At 38.8% G+C, this 24,047-nt stretch overlaps 1 protein-coding gene across 10 annotated transcripts in view; it reads right to left on the reverse strand.

Annotated features, from left to right (window-relative positions):
* Positions 1-24,047, reverse strand: part of TBC1D1 (TBC1 domain family member 1) — a 199,882-nt gene that overhangs the window by 91,958 nt on the left and 83,877 nt on the right. For all 10 annotated transcript variants that reach the window (XM_075066530.1, XM_075066528.1, XM_075066526.1 and 7 more), the window contains 7 exons: positions 19,394-19,927; positions 15,257-15,346; positions 11,560-11,664; positions 10,884-11,016; positions 9,323-9,423; positions 6,284-6,394; positions 2,123-2,251 (listed from right to left, as the gene is read on the reverse strand). In XM_075066530.1, the coding sequence (XP_074922631.1) occupies positions 2,123-2,251; positions 6,284-6,394; positions 9,323-9,423; positions 10,884-11,016; positions 11,560-11,664; positions 15,257-15,346; positions 19,394-19,927 (1,203 nt within the window). The remainder of the gene's footprint in view (positions 1-2,122; positions 2,252-6,283; positions 6,395-9,322; positions 9,424-10,883; positions 11,017-11,559; positions 11,665-15,256; positions 15,347-19,393; positions 19,928-24,047) is intronic.

Here is a 24,047-nt window from a genome sequence, read left to right on the forward strand (position 1 = left end):
CCCCCTCGGTCATCTTTTCTCAAGACTAAACATTCCCAGTTTTGTTTTTTTTTATCTTTCCTCACAGGTCAGGTTTTCTAAACCTGTTATCATTTTTGTCGCTCTCCTCTGGACTCTGTCCAATTTGTCCACACATTTCCTAACATGTAGCATCCAGAACTGGACACAGTACTCCAGTTGAGGTCTCACCAGTGAAGTAGAGTGGGACAATTGCTTCCCTTGTCTTACATATGACTTTCCCATTAATACATCCCAAAATAACGTTAGTCTTTTTTGCAACTGCATCACATTGTTGACACATTCAATTTGATCCACTATAACCCCCAGATAATTTTGAACAGTACCATCACTTAGCCAGTCATTCCCCATTTTGTAGTTGTGCATTTAATTTTTCATTCCCCAGTGTAGTACTTCGTACTTTTACTGAATTTCATCTTGCTGAATTCAGACCAATTCACCAATTTGTCAAGGTCACTTTGAATTCTAAACCTGTCCTCCAAAGTGCCTGTAACCCCTCCCTGCTCAGGGTCATCTACAAATTTTATAAGTGCACTTTCCACTCCATTATCATATTGGTGCAACATAGCAGTCCACAACTTGTACCAATACAGCTTATGCCAGTCAGGCACTTTTACACAGATATAGCAATGTCCAAAAGAGGGTTTTACAGCAGAGCTCTTCAGATGTTATCATATGTTGTGTAAGGGCACATTTCTTTTATCATCCTAGGCCGGTCTATATAATAAACTTTTGCTGGGATAGCTATGTTGGTCAGAGAAGTGATGAAGTGTGATTTGTAAGCAAAAATGTCCAGTGTAGACAAAGTTGTCCTGGCAAAACTGTGATTTTGCTGGGAGAGCTTAGTTTGCTTCAGAGTGGGTAGCTGTAATAAGCTACCCTGGTAAAAGTGCAATTTTGCTAATATGAACTGCATCCATGCTAAGGGAGTACTTTGGCAGTGCAGTATACAGGGATAGCTAAATTGGCAAAACATCTCTAGAGTAGACCTGCCCTTAATTTCACTAAATGTCTCCTTGCCCTTGTATTATGAGAAAGGATAAATGGCACTCTACCATTAAATAAATGGCACTCTACCATAAATCTTCTCTACCATTCATTGTTTTGTAAAATTTATCTTGTCAACTTTTATTCATCACCTCTCTAAACTAAACGGCCTTGAATGTTCAATCTCACTTCATATAGAAATCTTTGCAAGCCCCTAATCATTCTTGTCAGACCATTTTCTGGATATTTTCTACTTTGTGTTATATCCTTTTAGAGACCAAAACAACAATATCTAGAGAGAAGGGATTCCACAGGTTTAAGTGGTGGCATTATAATCTTTTCAGTATTTTTCTCCATTCTTATCCTAATAAAATCTGGTATCTTATTTGTTTTTTTTAACTGCTGAGGTGTATTGAGCAAATATTGCCAGCCATCTGACCAGGATATCTGGATCTTTGTCCAGTGTGTTTACAGGTAACTGAGAGACCATCAGTGTGTAAAGGTTGAAAGAGTTCCTTCCAATGTTTATCACCTGCCACTTATTTACACTGAATTTCATCCTCCATCATATTGCCCAAATAACTATCTCTGTAAGCTCCTTCTGAAGTTCCTCTTAAAATTCTCTAGGCCTGATTTACAAATAATTCTGTGGCATCTCCAGATTTTTGCCACCACATTATTCACCCCCCCCCCCATCTCCTATGTCATTAATAAATATTATTTTAAAAATCTGCCTTATTAAGGGTCCTTGGTCAGCCCACTATTAATTTCCTTATGTTAAAAATTGAACAGATTTTTCTAGTTCTCTTAACCAGTTTCTAAATCCATGAGAGAATTTTACTGCTAATGTCATAACTGCTTAGCTTCCTTTATAGCCTCTTGTGATGTTTTTGAAAAGTCCACATAAAAATAATATTTACTGCTTCTTTATCCACTAATTTGTTCTTTTCTTCAGTCTTAGAAAGGTATGATTTTCATTACAAAGGCCAAGTTCACTTACGTATTTCTAGAACTCTCTTTAATAATTGTTCAACAATTTTCCCTTGAAGAAAACAAAAGTAGATGTAGATTGTGTGTCTATCACTCAAAAAAAGTCAATACAAATGATGATACCTACCCGTGACAAGATACTTTCTAATGATTCTGTTAGTGACCGTTTAGCTTTGCTCTTCAACATATCTAGTCTGAACCTGGGAGCACTGCTTGGCATCTCATTTCCAGTAGTCTCTCCACAAGGCTGTGAAGCCTATAATATTTAAGAAAGCAGGTGTAAAATACAGGTTGTACAGAACAAAAACTCACTGAAAGATTTTTGACATCTTAGTAGCACATTTCCAAGCTCTTCTAAACCAAAGCTATACTGAGCTCTGAATCCTCTCATTCATTGTGTTTCTACTGACATAACAACCTGAAGCTTATTGAGTTAACCTACTACTAGATCTATGAATCTCTTTTGCAAATGACATTTATTTGTTAAGTGAAGTATAGTGAGCACCAGGAATACTGTGTTTCATAACAAAAATATGTCTCTTCACATGTTTACCTCAATGACAGAGCACAATTATATCATCTGTAAGTACAAGAGGAATAGATTCAGGGTGTCATCGGGAATTATTTATTTTAACACCTCAGATTAGACTTGACCAATTTATTTTATTTTATTTTTCACGGCAATTGTCTCCTAGGACTTTGAGTGAGTTAGCTGCAAGAACGTGTACCACTCCCCCAACTCCATTCCTTTGAACGCAGGGTGCACTGAGGTCCAGGAAGACATGTAATATTTAACTCTTGCCTATATATAGTACCACTAGGAACACTTCCATTTTATGGATGACAGTCAACTCACAGCTGATTTTTTTTTTTTAAGTTAAAAGTTTATGCTCAATTTTAGTGCTTGTGAAAGTCGGACAGTTCTGGAAACTGAACACAGAACGGGTATAGCAGCACAGAAGTGGGAATGGAGGGATAAATGTTGTGCCTCAAACCTAACCTAGTCTTCTCAACTATAATGGACCAAAGAGTAATTTTCTGTGTCCATTAAATCTTGAACTTTTCTCCTGAGCTGTCAACATTAGTGCCACATATACACAGTGGTAACAGTATCAGAGATGTGAATGCATTAGACCAGTTGATATCACATGGAAACGTGGACAGCTCTCAGGCAGCAGTAAGTTCTGATCATTACCAATCCAGGCTGTTGACAGTTCCAACAAAATGACGCTACATCCTATTTCCAATCCCCCAAACAAAGAATTCAATCTTTTCCCTCTAACTCAACTCTCCTCAACCACACATAGCAAGCCTTTTAGTGAAAAAGACCTTGCAGTTTTCTGGTGAAAAATACTTATTTTGAAAAGACTTTTTGGTTCAAAACATATTAATATGTTCTACGAAATCTCTTGCAGCTGTTTAAATTTAAATTCTTCCAATTTAACAGAGAACTTGAGTAGGATTCCTCAACTAGAAAGCAAGTGTGAGTAGCAGGAGAGAACGCAAAAAAATTCAGGATGTTTGGGTTATTCATCTTTGAGAGATGTTCCACAGCTCTGAAGATAAAAGATCAAAGTAGATATAACATTTTCTGCTAAGAAGAATGGTTGGGTGAGAGGCAAATCAAGTTTGCTACTAGAACTTTGGCATCTTTACAAGCGTCTGATTATTATTTTTTGGCTTCAGGGGCTGAAAAAACAGACTACAGCATGTCTCAGAAGCATTAAAATCACACAATTTTTTTTATTAAGATATCATCTTCCTCCTTAAACACCCACTTTTCAACTGTTTTGAATCTGAAACTATTTGATAAAAATAATTGGCACTAATCCCAAATGAAAATATTTCACATCTGCTAACAAAAAACCCCAAACACCATTTCTTCCTGTCCTGCCTCACCCCACACTGCTCTTTCTAAGTCCACACATATCTGCTCAGACACGTAAATGACCGGAAAGTTGACAAATACAGAAAGTCAGAAAACAAGAATGTGAAGCTTTCTTCCTGCTTTCTCAGCAGTGCTAATAATTAACCAATAAGCAATAAAAGGATAAGAGATTAAACACAGAGCTAGTCACAAAAAAGTGGGTGATGCCTCTCCAATTACTTCATGCTTTAAGTCTGAATACTTAGAGGGAGCAGAGTTTGAGGCCACTGCATGTAGGGACTTCAGTGAATCTGGAATCCCCCTCCGGTGTGTTCACTGTGTACCTAGCCAGCAGGAGGAGACTGCCTGGAGGAGGTATTACAGTACATTTCCTGCTATTGGTAGATACTGAAAGAAATGTTGACCAAGATTTTCAAAAGTGACTACTGGTTTTGGGTGCCTCAGTTTTGGGGTGCCCAGACTGAGTCACCTTAAAGGGGACTGGTTTTCAGAAGCGTGGTGCTCAGCCTTTTCTATAAAATCTGGCCCCTTTAAGATATTTCAAGTTGGGCACCCCCAAAACTGAGACATTCAAAATCACTAGTCTCTTTTTAAACTGAGAGACAAGCTGCTGCAAGGCTAGTGGCAGAGATAGGCTTCTCCAGGGAGAGAGGCTGCTTTCCTCCCCATAGGGCAAATAACTAAACCTAAGTGTCTGTTTAGGGGAAGGACTGACACCCCGGGGCCAACAACATGACAACACACACACCGCAGCAGCGAGGGGGCAGGGAAATCTGTTTGTAATTTTTTTTCCTTTTGCTGGGTGGAGGAGACCCACCTTGGGCCTGCCCTGAGTCTTACACTGAAAATACTGACAAGTAAACACAGAGAGGGAAGACAACCACTGTCCAGAGCGGGGCTGATTTACCCCAGGCCTTGCCACCACCAGAGGGGGAAGTGCTAAATCTGGCGAGACGGGGGAGATACCTGGTCACGATACATGCATTTGAAGGGCAATCTGCCCACATTCTTTTCTAGCCATATTGCATGTAAGGTTGGTTACCTCCCAGCTCCTTCAGATTTTTTGGCTATGTCTACACTATGGATCTTAGAGCGGCACAGCTGCAAGATCTCCTGTGCAGCCGCTCTATGCTGGCAGGAAAGAGGTCTTCTGCCAGCATAATTAAACCACTCCTAATGAGTGGCAGTAGCTATGTCAGGAGGAAAGTGTCTCCCGCCGACACAGCACTGTCCACACTGGTGCTTTTGTCAGTACAACTTTTCTCCGTTGGGGGTGTTGTTTTCACATCCCTGATTGACAAAAGTGCTAGTGTAGACAAAGCCTTAAAGACTGAACAGTAGTTTTGTCCTTCCTTTCTCAAGTGAAGAACACTGTCTCCTCTGTCAGTTCTGCAGCAATGTTTAACAACAACCTCTGTTTGCATCAGCCTCAATGATATTTCCACACAAACAAAGAACTATCCCCCATATTACCAGGCAAGTCCAGTAGTCCTTCCTCAGGACAAATTCCAGTGGGCCTGATTCATCATTGAACTCGACGGAGACTGACAGGGAGCTAGAAAATGAGAGCTGCGTCTTTTTGAAATTACACACATAGGCTTCAGCTGTAATTAGTAACTGTGACAGAATGTAGTATTTTCATATGAATGTTTTCTATATCCACTGTACTGAGAAGATAAGAACAGACTAACTGCAAAGACCAGTGGTCTAGCTAGACTGGTGCCAGCCAGTACCAGATACTTAAGAGGAAGGTGCAAGAGACTCCATAGCAGACAGTGCCACTAGTGGTTTTCTTATGCCCCAAACATAAGGGTTGATATCCTTTCCTCCCTTGCTATTAGCACATGGGATACAAGTATATTCTGACTGGACTTTCTCTGCCCACTGCTGAGTGGCTGTTGCTTCAGCCCTCCAGCTCTCCCTCCCTCAGCGATTCCACTTCAGCTTCATTGAACACCTGCCCCTCCTACCCCTGGATTTCTCTGCCCTGCCCCCCTTCACTTCACTTTCTTTCCATTTAAAATATCCCCTCCTAAGTAAACTCACTTCCCAAAAAGTCATGGGACTAAAATGACATTTGCTGCCAACCCATTGTTCACTCTGCTTCTGCTTCTACCCCTTCCCCAGACCCTGTGTCTGTCTTGTTTATTTAGACTGTAAGCCCTTTGGGGCAAGGCCTGTCTTTGTACCATGTTTGCACAGTGCCTGGCCCAACAGGACTCCACTCTTGGTTGGCTCTTAGGTCCTACTATAATAAACATGTTAATAAATATCCCAAAGAGCAAAGTGGGCTTTCAGTTCAGTGTTAATTTTACATTAAATACAAAGATGGAAATTCACCATTGAGAAGTCAGTAGGAAAGGAAAAAGACTTTTTTTTTTTAAATGAAAGCTCACATACCTGCTTTGCTTCCCCAACGTGAACATGATCCTTCTGTTTTTCTTCATACATGTTTCTTAGAATAGAGATAATCAACTCATTCTCTTTCTGATCATTTCTTGGTCTTAATTTCTTTTTTAAAAAACAGACACACGAAAAAATAAGAGATGCATTCATATAGTAGCTTTAAAATTATTCCCCTCTATTTTAACTTTTGTGATTGCAAGTATGTAGTTAATGCACACTGAATAGTTTAATCTAGTTGATGTTGCTGTATAATTCCACTAGAGGACACCAGTGGTTCAAGCAATGCAGCAACATAGCCATATAAATATTTTAATGATATTTCACAAATACCACACAGTGCTGTGACTAACAACAGATATCAGCTGCTGAAAGTCATTTGAAGAATATTTTAGAAAGCATAACATTGTCATAGCTAGAACAATTCTTGATATAAATATCATTTATCAATAAGATTCCAAAATAAAATTATAGTTTTACCTCTGAAGTGCATATGTAATATTTCTCTCTCTTATCTGACCATTTTACTATGGATCCAATTTTCATTATATAAAACTCCATATTTGTAACAAGCACCTCAGCAGAACATGGCAGGTACTTCAAAAATTAAACTTACATTTTAAATCCTGCTATTAGCTTTTAATCCTAAAGTTTTGAAGTAGTTTAAATTAGAAATACATACCCAATGCAACTGTTACATTTTGCACAAAATTATTCAAAACATTTAGAAAAAATCATTACAGTTAATGACATTAATTAATTGCAAGTATACCTGCCAATTTAGCTAAATGTTGTTTTGGTTATAGAGATACTCAGTTACAACCACAAGAGAGTTTAGAATGCATTAATACACTGGTCCTAAACCAGGTACAATCTATTATTAAGGAACATCAGAGGGGAGACCAGATTAAAATATTTATCTCTGCTTATTCAGATTTCCACCTAGCCTTTAGGATTATTAGAAGAGAAAATATTTGTAAAATGGTAACTACTGTAGTACATATCACAAAGCTGAAGCTTTTTAAATTAATGTAGTTCTCACAATTACGCATATAATGTATGTGATATACTATGAGCAAATATCAAATGTGACTGGGAGCAACTCTGGTTACGGCAAATATTTTTAGAAAGATAATTATCTCAAAAATGGAAATCAGGAAAACGTATTGAACCTTAAGGACACATTGCACCTAAAATCCCAGGCCACCAAAATTTGTATGAAAAAAGTGCAAAGAGATGACAGATTTTTTTGTTATGTTTTATCCAGTGGATTATTTCTACAGCCTTGCAATAAAATAAAAATAATCTTCAACAGATATGTTTTAGGGACCTCAATGCAGTAAGACAAGCTTAGATTACAGAAACGCCGGCTACAGTGTTAATGCAAATGCCTGTGCTCACTTTCAGGTGATATTGTAAACAAGAAGTAGGCAGCATTATCACCTTCAAATTGTAACCAAACTTGTTTGAGTGACTGGGTGAACAAGAAGTAGGACTGAGTGGACTTGTAGACTCTAAAGTTTTACATTGTTTTATTTTTGAACTTTTATTTATTTTTTTTTTTTACATAATTCTACATTTGTAAGTTTAACTTTCATGATAAAGAGATTGCACTACAGTATTTGTATTAGGTGAACTGAAAAATACTATTTCTTTTGTTTTTTATAGTGCAAGTATTTGTAATAAAAAATAAATATAAAGTGAGCACTGTACTCTGTCCACATATCTATTCAAGGGACACCATAATAGGATCTAACTACATCATGTACATCTACATCCGGGGCTCATTCACCTACACATCTACCAATAAGACATATGCCATCATGTGCCAGCAATGCCCCTCTCTCATGTACATTGGCCAAACTGGACAGTCTCTACGCAAAAGAATAAATGGACACAAATCTGACATCAGGAATCATAACATTCAAAAACCAGTAGAAGAACACTTCCATCTCTCTAGTCACTCAATAACAGACCTCAAAGTGGTCATTCTTCAACAAAAAACCTTCAAAAACAGACTCCGAAGTGAAGCTGCAGTACTGGAATTAATTTGCAAACTGGACACCATCAGATTAGGACTGAATAAAGACTGGGAGTGGTTGGATCATTACAAAACCTAAACTTAATTTCCCCATTACTAATTTATTCCTACTGTTACTCACACCTTCTTGTCAACTGTCTGTAATGGGCCACTCTCTTACCACTTCAAAAGTTATTTTTCTTCCCTTGGTATCCTGCTGTTAACTGATTTATCTCGCTAGACTGACCTCACACTTGGTAAAGCAACCCCCATCCTTTCATGTATTTATACCTGCTCCTGTATTTTTCTTTTCATTCATCTGATGAAGTAGACTCTAGCCCATGAAAGCTTATGCCCAGATAAATTTGTTAGTCTCTAAGGTGCCACAAGGACTCCTCATTGTTTTTCCTGATACGGACGAAAACTCTGAACCTGCCACTTTGTATTCTGTGTTGTAATTGAAATCAATATATTTGAAAATGTAGAAACCATTCACAAAAATTTAAATAAATGATATTCTATTACTGTTTAACAACGTGATTAATTGTGCTATTAATCACTATTAATTTTTTTAATCGCTTGACAGCCCTAATTTAGATTCAGGTTGAACAACAAACCAAGCTGAAATGAAGTATCAATTCAGGAACATAAAAACGTTTTGTTTTGATCATAAGTATCAAAACAATGTTTCACATCTCCAAATTGAATGTTCTGGCACTTGTTTTTTTCATGAAAAGTAAAATTCTCTACAGACACTTTCTGTAAAAATTTCATTAGTCAAAAATCCAGTTTTCCATCAGAAAAACAGTTTAGTCTGAAGATCTGATCAGCCCTAGAAACAATAGTGAATGACATAGAATTTAAAACAAATGGAGATTTCCAGATTGTCACTGAATACTGTAAGAAGCTGAACAATTCTCAGGAAAATAAAAGCTTTCATGCTAGACACAGATTGTAAATAAAGACTGTAGCAATATAATTTTTAATTTAGAAACAAAAACACGCGAACAAAAAACACACCTTACCTGAACCTGCTCAAAAAGAGCAGCCTGCTCCTGGTTATTTAGTGTTGTTAGATGCTTCTGGAGTTCTAGTTTAGTTTTAGAAGGATGTAGTCCTAATAAACGATGAACCAAGAAAAAATGAACACGTATTATAATAAGCAAGCTTTAAACTGATACTATACACTAATCATATGATATGCATAGAAGTTTAAATAAGAGGTATAATCATTGCTATTTAAAGAGTTATCTGCATTAGCTTGAGCAGATGGGTGCTGTAGTACACATGAAATGAGGAAATGAAATCTTTTGCAACAAGGAGTTTTGCTGGAATAAAGTGCAGGATTCGGCTTCTTAGCTGACCTAGAAGATTGCATGATCATGTAACACAGAATAAACCTAGATTCTGCTATGGATTATCAACAGACTCCTTATTGAGGTTTTATGCAGTATAGGTTTTGGGAGTTTGGGGTTTTTTTAAATATATTTGCTATTAACTATTTTCTCATTTATATACCTCGCTTTATAATTTGCCTCTTCAAGAGTTTTGCCAAGATAAATGAAATACTGTATTCTCCAGCTTTTTTCTTTTGCTGAATTCGTTTACTGATATTTAAAAGCATACAATCCTGTGGCTCTCAGTAGTGCTTCTTTTTCTCATCCTTGATTAAATTCCTTTTCTAGATTTTTTTTTAGCACCAACAGGTTTCTGTATTTGTTAAGCATCTGACCGTTGGGTGTATATACTTCCCCATTAAGCTGGAGGTGGACAATAATATTCAATCAGACTCAACTGTCCTTTTAGTGCTCTCAGAATCATAGCTAGCTGAAGGCCAAAAAAAAGTACAGGGTAGTGTCATTCTGGAAATTGTCCTGTTCCTACAGATTAGTACCAGATATGTCTTGGTCCAACAAGATATTGTGGCTCTTCATTGATCTGACAGCTGCTGCTGTCCCTCATTCACCCCAGCCCTGCCTTAAATGGTTAAATCCTTAGCTGTGAAACTTGCTGAAATGCAAAATGTTCCTGACCTCATGTCTTTGCCACTTTCTGTATGATAGATGTAAGCTGCAATTACTTTGTTTTCTACCAGAAGTACAGGTCAAACACATTAAAAGGATCCACCGTTTGAGATCATGTTTGATAGCAGAACACCACCTCTGTCTGACTCAGTTCATTAACAGGACATGCAGTTCTCAGCTAGGGCAGAATATTCCTTAAAAGTTAGTTCAAAAATTATTTCCAATTTTTTTATTGTTTATAAATTCAAGAACCAAGTAATTTTCAATGCAATTATATTTAACTTTTATTTCTTTTTAAAAATTAAGTAAATACACAGTATGAATCAATTTTATTTGATCATTCTTGACACTAGTACTCTGATCTTATACTGTATTAAAGTTATTTCTTAATTAATTGACCAGGCTTCAAGTGTCCAAAGTTAATACAGTCCTGGGTTTAAAAACTACGTATTCCTTTAGATCAACGTTCACACATAAAAATATTGCTCTGGTAAGTAAGTTAGAAAGAATACATTTTCAAGAAGTTTCATTGTCAATATTGCTTAATACTTACCTTCAATCTTTTCACAGAGTTTATGCAGGCATTGCATAGGGCATCCCTCACAAAGTTGGAGCTGAGCTTTGGAGGTTTGTTGCACAGCAGCTACAGTGAAAGCCTGTTTCAAAGTCATCATGATTTCATCAACCTAACGAGAACAAGAGAGGAAATCAAGGCTTATGAATTAAAAGTGGTTTCTGCTGCACTAAGCTGGTGTGGTTTTCAACCCAACAAAGTCAATCTCTTTAAAAAGGATACCTTCATTGTTTTGGGATTATGTTAGGATAACAAGCAGAATATCCCCTGAGATACTGACCTTCTGATTGTGGGTTTGGCTTTCAAAACTGATATACCTACTGAATGTAATCAAAACTCTCCATTCATTTTAATGGGAGTTCTACTTTTAAAAACAAACAAAAAAAACTCCATGATATACAACTTGACTTAATGCTTGGTGAAAATATGAAGTGCTCCATGGCCTCTGACCACTCCAGATATGCCAGTGTAGGAGGTTATATTTATTTTGAATAGGATAGATATTCTAACCTCCGCCTTCAACAAAAATTCAGTTTCTCAACAGTTTTCTATCTTAAGAACAATTAAATTTTTATAAATGGAATGGAAATTGAGAGCAAACAACAACAAAAACTTAGCACTTTATGATATCAGGCCTTTAATTAGCATCTCTTACCAGGGCTTCATCTGTGCACTGAAACACGTAGCAGACAAAGTACCAGCCACCGTTTCCTGAAGACTCTCTACAGATGAACCCAAAGTGATCCACATGTCTAATACCCTGGCACAAAAGAAGTAGTAACAAAAGAGTCAGTCATGTTTACAAGTTGATTTCATATGTGTAATTATCACACCAACACATTAGACAGATGTCCAACAGCATTACAGCACCATAGTAAACCAAGTATCTCATTCCATCCATATAAAAACCATCTAGCCCACTAAAGGATCTTTTAAATACATTTAAATCATAAATACTCATTTACAAATGTAACAAACTGTAATGGATCTGTTGGAGAAGAACCTGCATGGACAGACAAGTGCATGACCACATGACGAGACCAGATTAAGTTTGATCTCCAATGTACAGCAGTAAATGTTAAAACTCCTCCAAAGACATTGCATCCACTCTAGGGACTTAATTCAGTGACTCTTCCTCAAATTCAATAGTACTTACTACTCAATTGTACTACTATTGTCAGTACATATATCTCAGAAAGAGGAAAGGTTGCAGAATCAGGCCCAAGAATCAGAAACAAAACCCATATTAAATTATTCTGGCAGTACCCACAATGTGATGGCCCCAATACTGTAAAGATTTATTTCTGTGCTTAATTTTACTCGATTTGAATAGTTCAGCTGAATTCAGCGCAGCTACAAAATTCAGCATGGGCAAAAGGATATGCAAGATCAGAGCTTCTGATAAGTAGTGTACAAAGGCTGCAAGAGAGAAATATAATCACATTTTGTGCAATTTATTTCATAAATACAAATTTATCTGTATCTCTACCTATCCGTTATTAGTTGGTCAGTTTCACGTAGGCGTCATGCCACAAGTGGGTTTTGCATATTAAAATGAACCTTCCATTAAGAATAGTAGGAAAGAGGCATTTGATTTGTTAAACCAAAAACCAGAAGCAGATTCACAAGAGAAATGTGAGTTTCAGTCAGTTATAACTAATCTGGATATTAGCAAACAAGACATTTCTCCGGTATTCCCTATCAATGTCAAATACTCAAGATTGTCACTGTATCATGAGGATACCAAAATCATAAAACATGAATATTTTTTGGACACATATTGGCCAGGAGCACCAAAAACGAGAGCAGGTATATGTAGCAGAGCAAGGCCAGTCATCCTAAAGTAATGTGAACAGCACAATCTCCTTGCTATAAATATTAATAACCTTCCATCAAGTGCCAACTGAATAAAGAAAAATAACTTAATATACATATAGATATCCAACTTCTCATAATATGATGGTTGCATACTCACATCACTTGGAAAAAGTATTATGACAAAGGCAAACATTTGGCATTAATATTTCAACAGAAGATATTAATTAGAAAGATAATTAAATGATCTAGAAGCCTCAGGTTCTTAAATTCTAATTTCCTGTAAATGCCCAGTCTAGCTCTCTTACAGTGTATACTGCAGAGCCCATTGTTATAATATCTGAATGTCAGTTCCAGAAAACGTATTTCACAAAATATAACAAGGCTTGATTTTGACCTCCCTTATATATATTTGCAACTCCATTGACTTCAAGATGGTTTACTCCCACTGTATACCAGCATTAGCAAGATCAAGATCAAACTCACAAAATTTTTCTGTTGCTTACTCAGAATGTTGCACACTTCATGAAATTTTATTCTTGTAAAATCTCTTCATGAGTCAGAGTGAGTTCTTAGATCTGGGAAAATGGAAATTCTATACTGATTCTGAATAATCTGCTAAATAGGATTTGCTTTGGAATTAGTCCGTATTCTTTGGAATATGTTAAAGCATAAGTAGATTACCTACAGCAAGCAAGAAGGAATCCTTTATAACCCTCTCCTCCCCTCCACAGAAAAGTCTCTCAGAAGAATCAAGTATTTTTCTGCTCCTGGAAGCAGTTTTCTGAACTTGATGAACTACAGAAAACAGTGATATAGGGACTCCTATGTTCCTATGTTATTATCTACAAGTTTGGGTGGACAGTTTATAGCAAAGACTGTTGGATTCAGAGGCCACAGTACTCTTCAGTTTGTAGATTGGTCTTAAAGCCTATTTTATGGTTATGGCCCCTTTGCTGTGATGTCTGCAAAAAGTTTTGACAATGGTCGGGCAGCTGCTGTGCTGATATCCGGTGCTTAATTTCTAATGAAAGAGGTGCCAGGGCTCAAGCAATTTTTTAACTTTCATAACTGGTGCGGCAAGCACCAATGTGCCGGGACTATGAACTGCCAAGGTAGAGGTGCCGTGGCTCAGCCCTGGCACTAATTAAGCACTGCTGATACCACTGTCAATCATGCTGACCAGTGTTATCTCTTTATTTCTTTGTGAACCTGTCTGTTTCTTTATTCCACCAGTCCCCTCTTGTCTGGTATTCAGATTGTAAGCTATTTGGGGCAGAGACCATCTTTTTGTTCTGTGTATGTACAGTGCCTAGCGCAATGGGGTCCTGCTCCATGACTGGGCTCCTAGACTCTGTCACAGTACAAACGTATAGCATCAAGTGTGCTCTGAGTGCAAAGTCTTCTCTGAATTCACACTAGTCTCCTCAAAAGAGGCAGGGCCACAGTCATGTTCTCTTCTGCGATGGCCAGTAAAGTTAATTCTGTACAGAGGTGGAATCAGTTGAACTACAGCAGAGGTCCCCAAACTGTGGGGCGCACCGCCCAAGGGGGCATGGAGGAACATCCAAGGGGTGTGGCAGGGCTCAGGTCAGCCTCTATAGGAGATGGGGAGGGAGCGCCACCCAGCCCCTCCCCGCCCTAGCTGTGCTTTGATCTTGCCTCAGCTGCATCCCCAGTTTCCAGCCCCATGCCTGGCCCCATACCAAGCCTCGGCTCTGTTCCTGGCCCCAGGCCAAGGCTAGGGACGAGCCGCACCTGGCCATGGGCCCAGCTGCCAGCCCCCACTACAGCCCGGCTGCGGCTCTGCTCTGGCCTCCACCCCAGCCTCGGCCCAGACCCCCGCCCTGGCGGTGGCCCCAATCTCGCCCTCCTTCCCCTGTCCACACACCTCCCCACCCCCAGAGCCACAGCCACTACTGGTCTCGGAGGTGCTCGGACTGGAGTAAGGGGCGGCACGATCCCCAAAAGTTTGGGGATCACGGTATTACAGTAAACAACCTCCATCTTCTCTCTATAACCCTGGAGGCATAGCATCTGACTTCACAAGCTCCTACTGGGGTAGTGTATCTCGGTACCCCCTTACTATGAGCTGAGTGCAATAACTGTATATATCTGTATGGTCTACAAAGTAAAAGGAACCTGAGTTTGACTGTTAATTATGAAGAGTGTTCAATTAACTCTAAAGTACTGTTTTCGAAGTCTATTTCAGTGACTGATAACGCACTGCACAACACACATACAGCCAAGGGAACCCTGAACCTGGACAACAGTGAATCATGTCTTCTGGAATCTGAAAGCAGAACTTGACAGGATATTCAGTCCACTTATTTTTTTATTGCACAGAGAAGAGAATCTTGATCTCAGACATCACAAGGCTAAACATTAAACAAGAAATGAAGGCCTTACAAAATTATAGACTGCCAAGGGGTCTACTCACCCATGACATGTGGGGATCCACTTGGAACGAATGGGGAGGGGAGAATCAATGAGTATTCATGAATAGCAGAACCATCATAAAAATTAATGCACTTTACCTGAGAGCAAAAGGATATTTCCTTGAAACTTTTCTCAAGTGCTACTTTTTTTGTGTCAGGACTGATGAGATAAACTGCAGACTGCCCAATCTAAAAACAGTTAAATAAAAAGAGGATTAGTTTCAAGAAACATGTCAAATTTGTTCCAACTAAAAAAATGTTCCTTGGGTATGAGAAATCTCAAAATTTATTCCATTCCATACTTTGACTCAATGTAGATTTAAATTACAATACTACAACACACACCACATTTTGCATGAGAGAGAAAAAAATGATGCAAGGTTGGACTTGCACTTACTATTAAATTTATAGCATTGTAAAATACTGAATTGGAATTTCGCTCTGTTTACAAGGCAAAGGAAAAATTAAAGGACCTCCATTTAACTAGACAATAGCAAAACTATACTCACAGCAAATCCTGTATCTTGGCAGAGGGTTAGACAAGATGACACTTGCGGTCCCTTCTAACCCTATGGTTGTATGATTCTACAAACTATCAGTTTTCCCACAACCTTAGCATATGTCAAGTTAATCAAAGTTATGTGACAAAACTGCAGTGAAATCGAAAGGCAGGCCTGGAAGCTGACCGAACACCCACATATATTTTTTTAAAAGTGTTGTTAGATGTACACAGTACTTTAAAGGCAATGCATCTCAAGCTATAAAAATGAGGTTACTGGGGTACATTTTGATGTACATTTAGCTGTAGACCAGTTTTGTAGCAGTAACCCTGTAGCTGCCGAGAAGCACTGCCAGGTTTGAACAGGAAACTTTTTCCTAGACAGGCACTAATTTTAAGGTGAAACAGCTGTTCAGGATTTTTCATGAGACTGGACATGGGCCAATATATAATGTTTAAATTGCAAAATTGTTGCCAAGTCTCTGGGGGCTTCCTCCTAGTTGCCAGAAGACTGTACCTGCAGCCTGGTGAATTTTAGGATGTTTTCCTCTTAGAAAGGTGGAATCCCCCATACATGCACAAAAAAACCCAAAATAACCCAAAAAACTACAGCCACCTACAATTCCCAGAACATACATTAAACCAGCCAGTGCATCCCAGATACTTAGCTTATTGGAAAGAATCATCCAAGAGTGTAGGGGAGGAGAGTTGGGCCTCCTTCTTTTGTCTGTTCTAAGCATTTCCCCGTGGATTCATTCTTGACCCTTTCTCTCACTTGAGCCTCCATAAAACCTCCCACCATCTCCTTGTCCCCGTGGCTTGTTTTCTTTTGCTGTCTCCCAGGGCTGACCTTTCAGCTTTTACTTGGGGGCAGGCCATTCATCTCCTTGCTGCTCAGCAGACCGCTCCTCTGTATTTTGCTGACTGCCTATTTCCGTGGCAGGCAGCTACTTGCCACTTCTACCCTATGCAGCTGGCACTGTCAGAGGAGTAGGTCACTGTACCTAAGGCACTGGCCAGGATAGCAATCTCCCAAGGTGGTTTATTAAAACAAATGACTGTTCCAGACAGATTAAGGGAATTGGCAAACATCCTAGTCTAAATGTTTTTCATAACATCTAATGTGCCTAATACTCAGCCTCTACTATACATTTCATAGAAAGTCACAACAATAACCACTGCACTCAAATAAAGGGTAGTTCAACATCTAAACAATGTTAATTCAAGACTGATCAATATTAGTTGGCTAACCAATGAATTCTAGCACTGAGATCAGCTAAGGGATGGTGGATATTGCAGTCCCTGACCAAGTCATTTCACTTCCTGCTACTGAGAGGCATTCCAACCAGATGTGTCATACAAGAAATCCAACTTTGCGTATTAAGGAAGCACCCTTTGTGAAATATTAGGAGACTAGGATGCCAGCAGGCAAAAGTAACAAAAGTTAAAAGCTGAGAAAGAAGCCACATCTGAAAGTCAGGCCACTTTTTTGGGTGGCTAACTCTACACATTCAAGTCTGAAACACATGGAGGGTCGAGGCAAAATTTTCAGTTTCCACATCTGTAAAACAGGGGTTTAAATTACACACCTCTTTCAGCGTTGTGGCAATTTAGTTAAAGCGCTACTTAAGTCCCAAAGTTCAACAGGTGGGGGGGGTTGGACTTAAATATCCCCCTATGCACTCTCCCCTCATCCTGCAAATGTTTGTCATAGTTTAATAGTTTTTAAACAAATACTTTTTCAAATTAAGTCTTAATTATTTTAAACAGCACTATTGTATTTTCAAGGTTACAGAACCTGCCCTGCAGAAAGATGGTACACAAGGTATTGGCTTTAGTGGGGCATGCACATTTTCTCACACACATCCAATGTACCTCCCAGAAGAAGCCAGTGTACAGCTGCAGAGCCGCTCCAGAGTTCTAGAATAGTCATAGCTAATGCTGTCCCTAAGCTCATCCCTCAAGACATAATGATTACACTTCTATTCTGCAGGTGTAATGCCTCAGGGGTCCCTGTTAAAGCAGTGCATCTCCTCCACTACTCAAGGGAAGGCCTTGGCTCAGAGCCATAAGATAGCCCTATGAATTTAGTCAGACACAATAAGGGCATGTCTACACTGCAAAACTAAGACAACTTAACTTACATTGGCATACAGTCTATGCAGTAATTACATTGCTTGTGCGTGTCTACACTTTGTTCATTGTGTCAGCAGTGTGTGTTCTCATCAAGAGCTCTTATACTGATTGCACTGTCAGCATGGGGCATTGTGGGGTGGCTTCCAACAGCCAGTAACAGTTGATGTAAGCAGCACAGTGTCTACACTGACTTTATATCTCTTGTGAACATGGCATTATTAAGTCAGCATAGCAAGGCGGTTACACTGGCGAGAGCAAACTTTTAGTGCAGATACACCTCTACTCTGCTATACTGTGACCCAATATAACATGGGTTCGCATATAGTGCGGTAACAGTGGGACTCTGGCGGCGTTTTAAAGGGTCTGGGGCTCCGGCTGCTGCGGGGAGTCCAGGGCCCTTTAAATCACCGCCAGAGCCCTGCCACTACTACCCCGGGGCTGCAGCAGCGGGGCTCACCAGTGATTTAAAGGGCTTGGGGCTCCAGCTGCTGCGGGGAGCCCTGGACCCTTTAAATCACCGCTGCAGCCCTTCCACCACTACCCTGATATAACGGCATTTCACCTATAACACTCCCCACAACTGCATTATATCGGGGTAGAGGTGTACTTACATACTTAGGTCTGCCTGGCGTCAACCTAACTCTGTAGTGTAGACCAGGCCTAAATTTTAAAAATATTGCACTGTATTTAAAAGACTTTGTACTAAAAAGCACAGAACCACCATCTCTTCTCTCGCCATCTCCATCTCCAGGGATAGCCAGCCAAAAGAAACACACAAAAGTAGTTAATGTACCCAAGAGATGAGCTCAAGATAACCAGTCAAAATATTGTCTACTATCCTACCTCTAATTAACCAGTGTTGTACAGAATATAGTAAACATGAATGTATTTGCAATATAGCAGGAAAGTGAAGCAAAACTAACCTATACACTCTTCAAATCCTGACCTTAAACCACAGTAGGGGTGTAGCTGGCTAGGTGAATTTTGGATACAGACAGGTCAACTTGGCGCCAACCTCAACTGCAGTATGCTCAGAACTACCCACAATAGCAGCCCACAGTTACACATACACTACACATCAATTATTACTGGGAGTAGGTGCAGTTAAACTGCAAGAGCACCTTAACTAAACTGCTCGTTATGGGACACAAAGTGAGCGTCTGCCTGTAGCCAAGTTCCAAAGATTCTGTGATCTAAACAGGAAGCATCTCTCACCTATAAAGTTGTTTCTGCTGTAATTATTTAGCATAATACAAACACTATTATATATATCAGAGAAATAATAAAAGTTAGTCCCAGCCTTTACATCAGACAATTATCAATAACATTCCCTAGTAATTTCTCAACACTGTCTTTTTGAAGCTCAATGTTTTACGTGGTGCTGCTTTAACTGTTTCACTTAATATACTTTGACAATGGGTTTTTACACTGAATGATAAAACTCTACAAAGAAATATATAAAATTTGATGTGTAACTTAAGCTCCAATAACTGCAGGAAGTTATTTAAGGAGGCACTCCCATCTTTGTAGGACATTTCTTTTGCATTTCCTATCCAGTGTTTAGAGACATAAAATGCTTGCAAAGTTGCAATTTGTTTTACCGTGAACAACATAGTCCGGTTTCCTGCAATATCTGTTGGCTGCACGACATTGTGTCCATAGCTAAGTTGACGTTTTAGGTTCAGCGAAGTCTCAGTTTCATCAAAAGAGCTGGCAAAACTGTTACTCCTGCAACTCCCATCTTGCAAGTCCCTCTTAAAAGAAAAGGAACGTAGCCCAGGCTGAGAATGAGATTTCCTAATTGGCCTTTTCTCTTCTTCTTCACCGACCAAGGGTTGGAAAACAGATCGCAATTTATCACTGAATGATAATCCTCCAGAATTATTGGCAGTTTCACGTTGTTGGGACAATGAATTAAATTCCATTTTTTTGGTACAACTAACATGGTTAAATTTTTCGATACATTCATCTATTAATGCTGGAGGTGCATTCTTGTGTGCTACTGTCACTCGTCCACAGAACAACACCTCAAACTTTTTGGAAAAAGGGTCTTCAACTTCTGATGGATTATTCTGAAACTCTTCTTGGCGAGCGATTTTTCCAGCCTGTCGAATGGAGCCAATAATCTCAGGCACCTACGAGAAACAGAAAAAAACAGTATCAACAAATGGTTCTTTATGCCTAAGACACTGGAATGCTAAAAGGAGACTCCTTATGACAAATTTTCATTTCCAATTTCCAAGTGGCCACTAATTTTGGGTGCCTCCTTTTCTGAGAGACCAGCTGGGGACATCATGAATTTATCTCAAACAATATGTGCATTAGCAGTTAGATATTGTTCAATAGAAAACCTTGCAGGGAGAATGAAAACTCGTTCATTTGCTTCCCTAACAAGAGATCATTATCATTAACACACAATCAGTGGACCTGATCTGTCAAGGTGCTGAGGATTTCCAAAAAAGCCTCTGGACTGATTTAAATCAAAACAATTTAAACCACAAATTTTAATCATGATTTAAATCAGTAAGCAGAAAACCTTGATTTAAATAATCAATTTTAATTATGTTCTGTATTTGTACGTTTCAGTTATTTTCCTGAAGAAAGGTTGATTCTTATTGGTTGGTAACCATTAAAACATGTTGATTTGCAATTAATTATAGCTTTTAGACTACATTTGGTGCTTCTTTTTGCTAACTAGGAGAATAAACTATATCTACATATATTTATTTAAGCAATTATACAGCTTAAATTTAGATTTATTCAGATCCTCAATTTTTACATTTTTATTTTTTTAAGAAATGCATCATTCACCATACTGTGCGAAGAATAAAATGATGTCCTTCATGCCGTAAAAGTGTCGAAACACCATTCCAGTGTTCTAGCCCTGGCTCAAGGGACAGACTACTGAATAACCTATGGTAGACCCACAAGAGTCCAGGGATTCCACTTAGGAAACCACTGTACTAGATGATTCATTTTATACTTCCGATTTGTGTCAAGCTCTCTTTGGCTGGAAATCAAATGAATAAAAAATGTGCAAAAACCAGCATTTAAAATCTATTTATTAGTTAAATAAAACTACTTTAAATGTGCTGGATACATAAGAAGAAAAGTTTATTAAAATGTTTTGCATTTAAAACTGATTTATTAAAAAAGGAAATATCATCAATAGTTAATGAACTGCATTGACTGTTTCTGGTCACCATGTCATTGAAAATTGTAGAACTAGTAGGTCTCATCCTCCCACAGCTATTTTTCATTCATAGATTGAAACAGAAAAAACAAACTTTCCTGCTTTTTCAGCTGCCACCTGGTTTCTAAACATTGAATGAAATAATCATTGATGTGAACTAGTGTGCTAAGTCAGAGCTTGTAAATAAAATTTGCTGAGGATACCAAGTTTGGAGGCATGATCAATACAGAGGAGGATCGGAACTTTATACAGGATGATTTGGATGATCTTGAAGACTGGAATGACAGAAATGGGATGAAATTCAACAGTATTAAGTGCAAGATCATGCTCTAAAAATTTCTGCTGCAACCTGGGGCTCCTTAGTTGGAAGCAACAGAGACTTGACCGTGCGGGTCAGTTACAGGATAACTATGAGTCACCAATGAGATGGGGATGTGAAAAGGGCAAATGTGATCCAAGGCATTTTTAGCAGAGATACAGAAGTATTAATGCCATTGTTCAAGGCACTGGTAAGACTTCATTTGGAATACTGTGTACAAATCTGGTCACCCATATTCAAGAAAGATTAATTTAAACTACAACAGATGCCAAGAAGAGCTACCAGGATGATAGGGAATGTAAGGCCTATCTTAAGAGAGGATACTGGAAGAGCTTGTCATGTTTAGTCTAGCAAAAAGAAGGTTGAGAGGGGATATGATTGCTCTTGATAAATATATTAGTGAGGTAATTCTAGAGAGAGTGTATTTAAACTAAAGGATGGTGTTGGCACAAGAACAAATGGATATAAACTGGCCATGAACATATTCAGGACGGAAATTAGAAAGTTTCTAACAATCAGAAGGTGAGGTTCGGAAACAGCCTCCCAATAGGCGTTGTGAGGGCAAACAAATTAGTTTTACGAGAGAAGGGGAAATGTATGAACGCAATTGTATGATGGTGTTGCTTATGATGGTAGGGGTCTGGGCTCAAGGGGCTCACATCTGGTTTTTCATATGTTCCCCAAAGCTCAATCTTGAGGGTTTCAGCAGGAGTCAGGAAGGGATTGCCCCCATCCCTCTCCACCTATCTGCCCCAATGTATTCTGGGAGAGTTTTCCTTAAAAAAAAATAATTCCTTCCTTGAAGCATTAGGTATGGACATGACTGGAGATGCAGAAGGCCAGAGCTCTGAGGTGGCACCGAGTATCTCTTGCTCAGGTGCTTTGCTGGCTGATTCTTGCTCACATGCTCAAGGTTTACCTGAACGCCATATGTGGGGTCAGGAAGGAATATACCCCCAGGTCAGATTGACAGTGACCTTGGGGATTTCTCGCCTTCCTCTACAGCATGTAGGGATTGGGCCATTTGCCAGGATTATCTGGGTATATCTCACTTAATTCTTTCCCTGTCATTAAGGGGACCTCGAGCTCTGGTGTACCTCAATCTTTCCTATTTTCTGTCAGTGGCACATAACTATATAATGCTTTGGTTTCATTTCAGTTGCTGGATTTAGTGTGCAGGTGCTGGGCGGTGTGGGTGACCTGTGGTATACAGGAAGTCAGACTAGATGATCTAGTGGTTCCTTCTAGCCTTAAACTCTAAGACTCTATGATCTCTTTGAATAAGATGAAAAGAAGAAAATATTCTCTCTGCCCCTGCAAAAGAGACTATTGCTGTCAAAAGTTGGTTTAACCCTTCAACAAACTTCAAGTGCTTAGCCAGCAACTTCCATCAGTTCAGTGGTTTGACTTTCTTTAAAACTTAGCAGCAAATATGTACTGCTTACTATTATTTTTTGTATTTAATGTAAATGATTTTAATAGATCATCATCAGTTTAGGTCTTGAAATAGACTGCCAATTTCAAATTTAATTTTAAATAGGTTTATATTTTAAAATTAAACCTCTGTTTAATGGAATAATTCAATTTTAAAAAATCCTCAATTTTCATCCACCTCGGCCTCTACAACTCATACCCAGTGTTAGTATCAAGTTCAAACTCAAAAGGAAAGACAATAACATTCTAGATTATAACAGTAGCCACAAAACAATCAGGAATGCCAAGCATTAATGTTATTGGTAGATTAATGGCAAATCTTGCACACTTGTTATAACCTTCATAGTAGCACATTCTACCATTAGACTAAAATGTTTTTGACAGAAAGTAATTTTGTTTCAAAGAAACAAAATAATTCCTTTTGTCATATATTTCTATAATTCCACATGGTGGGAGTCCTATCTAAATTAATTTAAGAAACATTCGACCATTTTCAGGGAATCCACATTAGGAAATACTCAGTTATGATCCACAGAAACTATAAATTATAAACAAAAGCCCAACTACTATCAGAGGCCAATATTTTAATTAATTAACATGAACTGAATCAATAATAGTTGGAAATCACTTCTGCTGTCTGAATAGCACATGCAAGTCTTCTTCCAACGGTTTGCTAGGCTCATATTTATATTGTGTGTACTATACTTGGTTATGTCACACTACTTTGTGTTCTTTCGCAGCCTTTGATTGGAGTAAGGGATTATATTATCATATCAGCAACAAAGGCTGTAGAACAAACACAAATCTGGTGCCATAGTGTATTCACTGTGTGTATCCAGCAAAGAATACTGCTAGGTATTTAACAATCCAGAATGATTTTGACAAAAGACCAATGAATACATAATTTTCTACAGAAATGGATCTCATCTAGTGAAAGAAGAAATTTAGGATTAAAGCCACTTTCAGAATGATTATGTTCATGAAAATTTGATTGCTGATGCTGCAGCAGGAGGTCTGGAATAGCATTCTAAGGCCTTGGCTACATTTGCAAGTTGCAGCGCTGGTGAGGGGGTTACAGCGCTGCAACTTACTCGGTGTCCACACTTACAAAGCTCAGCCAGCGCTGCAACTCCCTGTCTGCAGCGCTGGATGTACTCCTGGTCTGCTACGGGTGTAGCGAATCCAGCGCTGGTGATGCAGCGCTGCTCATCAGGTGTGGACACTCACCAGCGCTGTAATTGGCCTCCAGGGTATTAGGAGGTATCGCCTCTCTGGTCATCGTTTCGCACTCCACTGCCCTGGGCTCAGG

The sequence above is a fragment of the Chelonoidis abingdonii genome, chromosome 5, assembly GCF_003597395.2.
Source record: "Chelonoidis abingdonii isolate Lonesome George chromosome 5, CheloAbing_2.0, whole genome shotgun sequence".
In the NCBI taxonomy this organism is placed as follows: domain Eukaryota; kingdom Metazoa; phylum Chordata; order Testudines; family Testudinidae; genus Chelonoidis; species Chelonoidis abingdonii.